Consider the following 11,967-nt stretch of genomic DNA (forward strand, 5'->3'; position numbering starts at 1 on the left):
TGGAGCCTCAGCTTCAGGATCTGTCCTTCCAGTGAGCACTCAGGGCTGATTTCCTTCAGAATGGAGAGGTCTGATCTTCTTGCAGTCCATGGGACTCTCAAGAGTCTCCTCCAGCACCATAATTCAAAGCATCAATTCTTTAGTGATGTCTGTCCTTTTTTGCTCCCCACCCCCCAGGTCTTCAAGTCCAAATTCAAGAACTGGGATGACGTGCTGAAGGTGGATTACACCCGCAACGCAGAGTCGGTCAAGCAGGCGGACGGCCTTTCAGGAAAAGTGCAGAAAGACTCTGAGAAGAAGGACCAGATGAAGGCTGACCTGACAGCCCTCTTCCTGCCGCGCCAGCCCCCCATGCCGCTAAGCGAGGTAGGTCTCGGACGGAGCGGGTGGCTGGGCTGAGATTCTCCTCTGCAGAGTCACCTCACGTGAAGTGGAGGCGGTCTAAAATCTGCCCTACTGCTTCCTGCCCCAGTCGTCGTCCGACCCCAAACTCCTTGGTCAAACCAAGGAGAAAATTCCTACGCGGAATTCTGTAATCTGAAGACTCCACCAGTGAGCCCCTACACCCCCCCCCGGAGGTTTGTGAAATTCAAAGCGTTGGTGCAGACCTTGGAAGCCCTAAAAGGCCTCAGTCCTGTGTACCTGAAGGAGCATCTCCAGCCCCATTGTTCAGCCCTGTCTGTGGGTCTCCTTTCCCCCCATTTTGGAGAGGGGAGGTTATGGTTTTGTCTTGTTCTTGTTTTTATTAGGAATTTTGGGTTTTCATCTTGTATTTGTGAGATTTAACGTCCGGCACACCTCCGCTGCAACTCAGTGCTTCTCCCGGCGTCTAGCAGAGTATAGCGATCAGCGGAGTAGCCTGTGTTGAGGAATCTCACCCATGCAGAAAAACACTCCGTACACAGCTTCTTTCTAATCTAAGAAGCGTTTATTTACAGCAGAGAAATATATCAGCAGTCCGGGAGATGGCTTTCCCACAGTATTTTTATGCTGTGAACCACACTGAGATCTTCAGATGAAGGGGGGTGGTCTATTATTATTAACCGTATTTTTCGCTCCATAAGACACATCTGCCCATAAGACAGTTTTTAAAAGAGGAAAACAGGGGGGGGGGGGGAATTTCTGAATCAAATGTACTAAACTATTTTAGTAATAAACTACCTGTATATCAGAGTGGGGGGGACAGGAGCTGTATGTTTCTTTACCGTACGCACTCAAGGAGCCGGTGCAGGAACCCCAGCAGCCTCCTCTCATGTAAGCGGCTCCTTTCCCTCTTTGCTGCTTCAAAGTGAGTCACGGAGGAGGGAAGGAAGGGGAGCCATAGATCCTCAGCTCATGAATGCAGCCGGATCCCGCCGCTGTCCATAGGCATTCACTCCATAAGACGCACAGACACATCCCCTTACTTTTTAGGAGGAAATAAGTGCGTCTTACGGAGCGAAACATACAGTAAGTGATACCTCCTCACTGCTATGTTCAGTCTTCCTCTTAATTCTGCTGTCAGCCCCCCTGCAGCTTAACTCTTTCTTTCTTTCTTTCTTGCGGGGCAGGCGGAGCAGCTCATGGAGGAATGGAACGAAGACCTGGATGGCATGGAGGGCTTTGTCCTGGAAGGCAAGAAGTTCGCCCGCCTACCCGAGGAGGAATTTGGGCATTTCCACACCCAGGATTGCTACGTCTTCCTGTGCCGGTAAGCAGGCCCTTGCTGTCACTCACCCACCCACCTCCGCAGGCATTGCCTCCCTCTTTATTTCCCTTCTCTGTCCAGTCTGATCCAATGCAGAATCATGGAATTTGTAGAGTTGGAAGGGTCCCCCCCAAAGGTCATCTAGTCCAACCCCGAACACTGCAGGATTTGGACCAAATGAGAGTGTTTCCGTTGAGTCTGGAAAACAAGCCTACGGAGCTGACTTAGACCGAACCAGGCCACGGGTCCGCCTGGGCCCTCCACACCTCTCAACCTGGCCCTCGAGGCTCTCCCCAAGCCACGCCCCCTTGGCCACACCCCTTCTCACTAGGCCACACCCCTCGCTGGTCCTGCTTGGCTACGCCTTTGAGCCCTGCAGTATAGATGGGGCTTGCGATCCGCACTGAAGCTTCCTCGGGAGGAGGGAGCAAGCTGCCTCCCTCGCTGAGCGATTCACTGTGCTTTGCGCCTTCAAAGGTACTGGGTCCCCGTGGAGAGCGAGGAGCAAGAGGAGGAGAAGAAGAAGAAGAAAAAGAGACCCGAAGGGGCTGCCGAGGGAGAGGAGGAGGAAGAGGAGGAGGAGGAGGAAGAAGAAGAGGAGAAGCAGCCCGAGGAAGATTTCCAGTGCGTTGTTTATTTTTGGCAAGGCAGGGAGGCCTCCAACATGGGCTGGCTCACATTCACTTTCAGCCTCCAGAAGAAATTTGAGAACCTTTTCCCTGGGAAGCTGGAGGTGAGCAATTTCGGTGGTACCTGAGGGTCGATTTCAAAAAAAATCCCCTGGGAGAACGGTTATGTCCCTGTGGAGACGGCAGTATTGAGTCAGCGGCTCATGTGCTTCTGGCTTGCACTCATTATAAAGAAATGTTAAATTGATTATAAAACTAATGAAATGTATAAGCTTGAAAAGTATAAATAAAAGGGAGGGTACATGGCCGGCTGGAACCCAGAACAAAGGCACTCTGCACTGTGGTTATTTGAGTCAACCACTTAATATAAGAGGAACCGTGGCCATAGATGTTAATGTACTTTACAGTGTATTAGATGAGGGTTTCCCCCCCCCCAAAAAAACCAGATCATGTTAAAGGGGGAGGGATATACTTGTTCAGCGCATATTGTTGACATGTGATTTTCAGCCAACCCCCTTGAAAAAAGCTCAACTCTGGGCAATTTCCCCCCATTTTCTTAAGTTTGAGTCCCCAAAAATTGGTGGCGTCTTATACAAGGGGGCGTCTTATACACGGAAACGTACGGTAATCCTCCTCTGTTCCTTCTTCTATCGTTTCAGGTCGTGCGGATGACGCAGCAGCAGGAGAACCCCAAGTTCCTCTCCCACTTCAAGCGGAAATTCATCGTCCACAAGGGCAAGAGGAAAGCGAGAGACGATGGGCTTCAACCCAGCCTCTACCACATCCGTACGAACGGCAGCACCCTCTGCACCCGGTGAGCGTCTCTTGCCTCTGACCCCTATAGGCCCCCGCCTTAGGAGTCTTCCTTTCTGATTTTTTTAATTATTATTATTTATTCATTTTTCTTTTTCATTCATTACATACATCTCAATTTCTTAACATATATTATATATTCCTCCCTCCCTCCTCTCCAGGGCTTCCCCCAACTTCCGCTTCTGGTTTGTTTTTCTTTTCACTCACTTTGCTATCTCCTAACAGAAAAAGTAGGGACGCGGGTGGCGCTGTGGGTTAAACAACAGAGCCTAGGACTTGCCGATCGGAAGGTCGGCGGTTCGAATCTCCGCGACGGGGAGAGCTCCCATTTCTCAGTCCCTGCTCCTGCCAACCTAGCAGTTCGAAAGCACGTCAAAGTGCAAGTAGATAAATAGGTACCGCTCCGGCGGGAAGGTAAACGGCGTTTCCGTGCGCTGCTCTGGTTCGCCAGAAGCGGCTTAGTCATGCTGGCCACATGACCCGGAAGCTGTACGCCGGCTCCCTCGGCCAATAAAGCGAGATGAGCACCGCAACCCCAGAGTCAGCCACGACTGGACTTAACCATCAGGGATCCTTTACCTTTTAACAGAAAAAGTTATTAATAACATAACATCAAGCCTAAAAACCTGAAGTAAATACACTAGAATATTTCACTATTTTCTAAACATTTTCTCATACTAATAATGTGAATGTTTATTTAAATCCTGCCATCAAGTCTATTGACTTTCTTTGTTTCTGCAAATATAATATAAATGGTTCCCATTCTTTTTCGAAATCGCTATTGTCTTTTTCTCTTAATCTATCTGTCATTTTTCTTCCTTTCTGGACCCAGGGGCTTTGCCAGCTTTTAACACCCATTCTGGGATACAAAGGCCCTCCCTTAGGAATTGTGGGCCATTTAATAATAATAATAATAATAATAATAATAATAATAATAATAATAATAATAATAATAATAATTTATTATTTATACCCCGCCCATCTGGCTGGGCCTCCCCAGCCACTCTGGGCGGCTTCCATAAAAACCAAAAATACAATAAAATATCACATGTTAAAAACTTCCCTGAACAGGGCTGCCTTAAGATGTCTCTTGAATGTCAGGTAGTTATTTATCACTTTGACATCTGCTGGAAGGGCGTTCCACAGGGTGGGCGCCACTACCGAGAAGGCCCTCTGCCTGGTTCCCTGTAGCTTTGCTTCTCACAATGAGGGAACCGCCAGAAGGCCCTCGGCGCTGGACCTCAGCGTCCGGGCAGAATGATGGGGGTGGAGACGCTCCTTCAGGTATACTGGACCGAGGCCGTTTAGGGCTTTAAAGGTCAGCACCAACACTTTGAATTGTGCTCGGAAACGTACTGGGAGCCAGTACGTTTAGCTTTATTTGGGTTGTTATAATTCATTAGTCCTGTTGAAATGAATGGGCATGACTGACCTGGCTCTTGTCATTTCCAGTGCGTCTGCCCTGAGTAAAAAATTAGTTGATTATAATAATAATAATAATAATTGTGTGCCACCCTTCATCCGAAGATCTCAGGGCGCTTCTCCGGCATAAAAATACGAGATGAAAAGCGCAAAATGCATAATTTGAAACAAGAACAAACCAGTAACTCCCCCCATATACAGGTGTAACTCGAAAAATTAGAATAACATGGAAAAGTTCGTTTATTTCAGTAATTCAACTTAAAAGGTGAAACTAATATATGAGATTAGTTTCAAGATTCTAATTTTCTGAGATTGTTAATTTGGGGTTTTCATCAGCTGTACGCCATAATCATCACAATTATAACAAATAAAGGCTTGACATATCTCGCTTTGCATGTCATGAGTCTATCTCATATATTAGTTTCACCTTTTAAGTTGAATTACTAAAATAAATGAACTTTTCCACGATACTCTATTTTTCGAATTTCACCTGTATGTGTGGAGAGAGACATAAACACCCACCCTGTAAAGAGAGTTTACACTCATGACAATCCAGTGGAATCCCTGGGGTTTAGTCCCGTCTGAACAGAGCATGTACAGCGGCTGACTCAAGGCACTCTGAGCAGTTTGCAATGTGAATCTTTAGAGATTATATTACACCCATGACCAAATTATAACGTAGAATCGTCTATAACTGAGTTGGTACCACGGGCAGCTCTCTCTGAGGGACGCTGTCATTGCAAAGAACAACATACGCAGCTGCTTTATGCAGAGTCGGACCATTCTAGTATTGTCTCCTCCAAGCTAGTGTTGTCTACAGCTCTCCTGCGTCTCTCCCAGCCCTAACCCAGAGGTGCTGGGGATTTGAACCCGGGACATTTTGCACGCAAGGCAGATGCTGTAGCCCACTGAACAGTGGCTCTTCCCACCAGGCTAAACATACTCTGCATCTTCACTTGTTCCTCAGAGGACGGTTTCCAGCATTCTCGCCAACTTCCTGGTTGTTCTTCTCAGAAATGGGCATAGTCACAATGACAGGTGTTGACTTTCACCTTTTCTGTGATTGCGATTGATGACCTTTTTTTCTTCCCCTTTTCTTCCCAGATGTATCCAGATCAACACAGACTCCAGCCTTCTCAACTCCGAGTTTTGTTTTATCCTGAAGGTAACCTCTTTGTCATGGTCTAGGTCTAATACTTTATAGTCTGGTTTTCAACTCTTGTTCACATTTTAAAGTGGAATTAAACTCCTTATAGGATTTTATACTGCTGCTTTCTCTAATATGGGATAGCTTTAGCATACTCAGGAATCAAAAGTTTTGTGTCTCTCTTGTAGGAAATGCTGTGCTTTTTTTCTAAAAAAAAATTTAGGGGTCCTCTCATTTTCCTCTCATATTGAAATACTGCCCCTCAATGAGGCCAAACGATTCACAAAATGTTTAGGGGTATGCGTTCCGGGGGGGGGGGGCACTGAGGAAATGTATAAACGTCCAGCATTCATAAGGGCTGGCAACTTGTTCTTTAAAATGAATTCATGAAAACGAGGTGCCTGAAAAAATTGAATTTTTGTGACTTTTCTTGCATTTGGCAAGTCACAGAACCTATATTGTGCAACATACTCACTAATCATCTTTTAAAAGGTGCAATGGAAATTTTGGGGGCCTCTTTTCCTTGCTTCTTGTGATTGGTGATGCACATACTTGCACACACTCCTGGATTAAGGAATATGTCATTCAGAAGTCTACAACCTGGATTTAAGAAACCATTTTGGATTGTATTTAACAGTTCTTCCTTAGAGAGCATTCTGTTCAAGAGCACCCTTTTCAGAACAGGAAAAACTAATATTGATCTGTCACTGGCCACAACCATGGTGCCAGGTCAACCTTCCTACAGCTGTGATATTTTTTCCTATTAACATTCTTATTAACAGCAGTAATAATAATAAAAATAAAAAAATAAAAAATTGCTTGGTCGCTTTCCCCACAAAACTGACTCAAGGCAACTTACAGAAACAAACACTTGAAAACAAGAGTAAAACAACCTGAAATGCTCAACAGCAATATGTATAAATGAGTAGATCCAATTCAACCCTCAAAAAATTAACAGGAAATTAAGGTCCCTGTCATGACATCCTTCTGTACTTTTGTCCCCCAACGCTGATGGTGGGGGGGTTGTGTTGGAAGTTTGGGGGCAGCTTATTGTGAATGGTTAAAACGGAGTCAGAGATCTCTAAATTCCCTGTATTTTGACCTCTATATCTCAAATGGTGTGGCAGGAAGATTCAAGGACAATCCAACATTTCAATATTTCAGTGTAGTATGGTATCAAAATATATTTTTTATTTGCAGAATATGGATAGATATCTTTTCAAAATGAGAGCAAGAGCATCAAGTGATACTTAGGACAGTCCTAGTTGTTTTCCAGTGTATTTCTTATTAATTAAAAATTCCACGTGGTGCAAGCAAATTGTTGTTCTGAAAGTGTGGCCCAGAGAAAAAAGTTTAAGAACCACTGGTTTAGGCCAATACATCTTACAGGTATTTAGACCCATACCTGTATCCTCTTTTACCACTTCCTAACTCTTCGGACCTCAAGACGAGAGGTCACCTTTAATGATCCCCCAAGAGAACAGAGGAACTAGCCTGGCTGCCTTTGTTTTCTCCAGTTAAGTTAGTTTGGTTGGAACTAGACACCTTTTCCCATCCTAGTTTTGTGCTTCCAATAATAAACTATCGTCTTCTTGCTCTGCAAGCATCTCTTTGTGTGCGATGGCAGCAGCCAAAGTCCACTCTTTGGCCGGACACACGGAACTCGCTATGTACGGAAACTCTCCAGGAGGTTATAGGGTTCCCTTTGAACATTTCCCCCCTTTTTCTCCAGGTTCCCTTTGAAAGCACAGACAACCAAGGCATTGTGTACACCTGGGTGGGCCGGGCTGCCGACCCCGACGAAGCCAAGCTGGCTGAGGACATGATGAACTGCATGTTTGATGACTCCTACAGCAAGCAGGTGAGTCAGAGCAGGAAAACAATGGCCGGAGGGGGGGGGACGACTGCGCGTGAGATGGTGAAGCGGACCCGTTTCCCATCCTCTTTCCTCGCAGCCAGGACCGGATTTAGGTTTGATGAGGCCCTAAGCTACTGAAGGTAATGGGGCCTTTTATATGTCCAGCTGTCCTTTGTCAACAACAAATCATAGAATCATAGAGTTGGAAGAGACCACAAGGGCCATCGAGTCCAACCCCCTGCCAAGCAGGAAACACCATCAGAGCACTCCTGACATATGGTTGTCAAGCCTCTGCTTAAAGACCTCCAAAGACGGAGACTCCACCACACTCCTTGGCAGCAAATTCCACTGTCGAACAGTGGTCGCTGTTTTTTGTGTTGAATATGTGCTATATGGTAATTTATGAGTTTGACCAAACTGCGGGAGACAGGACTGCCTGGCGTGCTCTCGTCCATGGGGTCACAAAGAATTGGACACGACTAAACAACAAAAACAAAATTTATGGACCTAATAGGTATCTAAAGCCATTTGCACATAACAAAACATGTATTTTATCAAATTAATTGTTGAACTGAAATACAGTTAAGAAGTAGTACCATATTTTTTGCTTCAGAAGACGCACCTAGTTTTTAGAGGGGGAAAGCAAGAAAAAAAATATTCTGCACAGAGCATGTAAGCAGCTCTCACTTTTCTTGCTTTGAACCCTGCGCAGCGCCTCTTGTTCTGCTGGCTTCCCAGCAAAGCGGGATGAGGGACAAAAGGGAGCCCTTACAAGGGAGCGCTGAGCAGAGCCTGGCAGCGGCTCTTGCTGGCTTTTCCGGGAGGTGGGGGAAGGGACAGAGGGCAGCCTGTCAGTCCCTTCTCCCACCTCGCGGAAAAGCCCCCAAGAGCCACACACACGCTAGGCGCGGCTCTTTAAAGGAAGCTTTGAGCAGAGCCTCCCACCTACATTCGCTCCATAAGACGCACACACATTCCCCCTTACTTTTTAGGAGGAAAAAAGTGCATCTTATGGAGCAAAAAATACAGTATATTAATAGTGAAATGCAATTAAGAAGTATATTAATAGTGAAATAATGATTAAGCTCTAACTTAAAACGATTTTTTAATTCACAACAAACTTAATAATGCAAACACATTGGCATTTGGCAATAACAAAAGTTCCTTTAAAAACAATTTGCACAGACTTGTAATTGGGGGGGGGGGGGAGAGTGTGGCTTGTTTAGCTTATACCTAAATCTGGCACTGCTGGCAGCCTGCCCTGGTTACAAAGATATCGCTGGCATCAGGCAGATTGGGGAAGGTAATTTGTGGGGTTGGGCTGGATGACCTCTGGGGAACTTACGGTTTGCTCTGGGTGTTCACGCAGCCTGCAGGGGTTTCTGCTGGCGTGAGCCTGAATTGAATCACATCTGAAGGAGAGAACCACCGAAGGCCGCTAGCCGGGACATCTCTGCTCTGCCTCCACAGATGGAGGCAAAAATGGAAGGGAGAGAGAGGGCTCTTGCACTCCAGTCCTGGTTTTGGTGGTTTCCCGGGGGCATCTGGGTTGGCCTCTGTGAGAACAGGATGCCGGACTAGGTGGGCTACTGGCTTGACCCAGAAGCCCTGTCTTACCTGCCTCGCAATGGCCACTCCACCTTTTGTTCCAGGTGATCAATGAGGGAGAGGAGCCTGAGAACTTCTTCTGGGTTGGGATTGGTGCACAGAAGCCTTATGACGGAGATGCAGACTACATGAAGTATTCTCGCCTGTTCAGGTGGGCGCTGTTCCTCTTGTTCCTCCCCTCGCTCTCTTCCTTCTCATGGAAAATATTTTACCTCCTTCAGGTGCCATTAGCGTAAGCTTTGAAAACCATGGAGGGGGGCATCGCAGAACGGGATGGGGGACCTGTGGCTCTCCAGAGTTTGATGGACTCCAATGCCCATCAGTCCCATCTTACACGGTCACCGTGGGGGGGCAGGGGGCGTTGGAGACAAGGGCACCTGCCGTGCTGCAGGTTTCCCAACCCCTGGGCACTGAAGCCCCACTCAAATGACTGCTGGTAATGTTATTGTGGGACGCGGGTGGCGCTGTGGGTAAAAGCCTCAGCGCCTAGGGCTTGCCGATCGAAAGGTCGGCGGTTCGAATCCCCGTGGCGGGGTGCGCTCCCGTCGCTCGGTCCCAGCGCCTGCCAACCTAGCAGTTCGAAAGCACCCCCGGGTGCAAGTAGATAAATAGGGACCGCTTACTAGCGGGAAGGTAAATGGCGTTTCCATGTGCTGTGCTGGCTCGCCAGATGCAGCTTTGTCACGCTGGCCACGTGACCCGGAAGTGTCTCTGGACAGCGCTGGCCCCCGGCCTCTTGAGTGAGATGGGTGCACAACCCTAGAGTCTGTCAAGACTGGCCCGTACGGGCAGGGGTACCTTTACCTTTAATGTTATTGTGCCCTTTCTTCAGCTTCTAAAATCTCACGCCCCTCCGACATGCAATTTCACACAATTCCATGAAGTCACAAACTCCAGCAACTTGCATTATAAACCTGATGGTTTTTTTTATTAAAAAAAACAAAACCTCAAGCCATTCATAAGAAGCGTAATAGCTAGTCCTGTTTCCAGAGAGGTCACTCAGTTCCATCAAAGGCCACGGTCACACCAAACATTTAAAGCACTAGCATACAGCAGCCATGGCTTCCCCCAGAAAATTCTGGGAGGTGTAGTTTGCTATGCATGGGTAGGCAAACCAAGGCCCGGGGGCCGGATCCGGCCCAATCACCTTCTCAATCCGGCCTGTTGACGGTCCGGGAATCAGCGTGATTTTACATGAGTAGAATGTGTCCTTTTATTTTAAATGCATCTCTGGGTTATTTGTGGGGCATAGGAATTTGTTCATTATTTTTTTCAAAATAAAGTCCAGCCACGGTCTGAGGGACAGTGGAGCGGCCCCTTGCTGAAAAAGTTTGCTGACTCCTGCCCTAGCCTGTTCACAGGGCTACAAATCCCAGAGAGGGGTTGAACAATCCCTCTCTCTGCCCAAAGAACTGTGGGACTCACGAGTTATTTGAGGGGGAACAGGGGTTTTCTAACAACTCTCAGCACCCGTGAAAGAACTGCAGCTCCCAGAATTCTTTGGGGGCTCCCAGAATTCCGTGACCGCACAATGATACCACTTTAACTATTGCGGCTTCCAGCGAAGAACTCTGGAAACTGTAGTTTAAGGGTGGTGATAGTTTGGAGATTCCTTTTTGCCAGGGATTGAACCCAAGACCGTCTGCATGAAAGCAGGTGCTTTGCCACTGAGCCCACAGCCCTTCCCCATTTTACTGAAATTCACTTCTGGCCTTGTCTCTCAGGTGCTCCAATGAAAAGGGCTATTTTGCCGTGTCTGAAAAATGCTCAGATTTCTGCCAAGACGATTTGGCAGACGACGACATCATGCTCCTAGACAATGGGCGTGAGGTAAAGTTTTGGGCATGGGGGGTGTATTTAGCGAGGGGTCTTAAAAATATGTTTTTGGGTGTGAGGAATTCAAATCTGCTATTTTTGCAATTGGACAACAATTAGCTTGGTTAAGTCTACGTTTGATGAACTAGCACATAAACAGCTTTCGGGAAACCAAATAATTTTAATTTTTGCCTTCTGAAAACATCACGTAATTAATAATAATATATAACTGTAATTACTTGGCAGTCATTTTTCATGATATCTGTGCATACCTTTTACTTACCAAGCAAAACTAAATTTTGGTAATTTAACCAAGATTATCTCTTGATTTCCCGAGTTGTGTTACAACTTTTTAGCACCCCTCATTTTGGGAGATTTGAAAGTTGAAAAATTCAGTACACCCTAATGATGGGGAGTTTGGGGGCTCCCAGCCTCTCAGAAAGAGGGAGGGGGGAGGCAGATAGAAAATGGGAGCAAAATCTGTGAATCGGGACATGAGAGGAGACTCTTCCCCTTGCCAAGTGATTATTTTGGGATACGTGTTTTAATTTTAATTTCTATTAAACTTGTGTTTTTAACCTATTCTGACTTTTTTCTCTTCTCCCCCCGACCCCGGCAGGTATACATGTGGGTAGGAACACAGACCAGCCAAGTGGAGATAAAGTTGAGTCTCAAAGCCTGCCAGGTAAGGAAGAATTTCACAATTGCCCAACAATCCTAGGGACCCCACCCCCAAAAAAACTTGATTCAGAGCAAATTGCGTTTCATTCATAGCATTGTATAGTTGGCAGGGGTTCTCCTGCAATGCAGGGATAGGCAGCCGCCCCACACGGGGATCGAACCTGCAACCTTTTATAAGCATCGGGCTCTAACCGACGGAGCTATCCAGGCAGGGATAATTGCTGTTTCCCACGAATCCTGAAACTGGCTCATCGTTGAGATCGCTCTGCTTCTGGAGTGTAGTCCAATTAATCATGGGGGTTGTGTT

The 11,967-nt window shown here is 46.7% G+C and overlaps 1 protein-coding gene across 1 annotated transcript in view; it reads left to right on the top strand.

Annotated features, from left to right (window-relative positions):
- Positions 1-11,967, top strand: part of FLII (FLII actin remodeling protein) — a 54,205-nt gene that overhangs the window by 39,232 nt on the left and 3,006 nt on the right. Inside the window, exons 21-29 of the mRNA XM_028706595.2 lie at positions 178-366; positions 1,551-1,690; positions 2,165-2,420; positions 2,976-3,130; positions 5,656-5,716; positions 7,431-7,559; positions 9,209-9,315; positions 10,889-10,994; positions 11,599-11,664. Of these exons, the coding sequence (XP_028562428.2) occupies positions 178-366; positions 1,551-1,690; positions 2,165-2,420; positions 2,976-3,130; positions 5,656-5,716; positions 7,431-7,559; positions 9,209-9,315; positions 10,889-10,994; positions 11,599-11,664 (1,209 nt within the window). The remainder of the gene's footprint in view (positions 1-177; positions 367-1,550; positions 1,691-2,164; positions 2,421-2,975; positions 3,131-5,655; positions 5,717-7,430; positions 7,560-9,208; positions 9,316-10,888; positions 10,995-11,598; positions 11,665-11,967) is intronic.

Source organism: Podarcis muralis, chromosome 14 (assembly GCF_964188315.1).
Source record: "Podarcis muralis chromosome 14, rPodMur119.hap1.1, whole genome shotgun sequence".
Taxonomy (NCBI): domain Eukaryota; kingdom Metazoa; phylum Chordata; class Lepidosauria; order Squamata; family Lacertidae; genus Podarcis; species Podarcis muralis.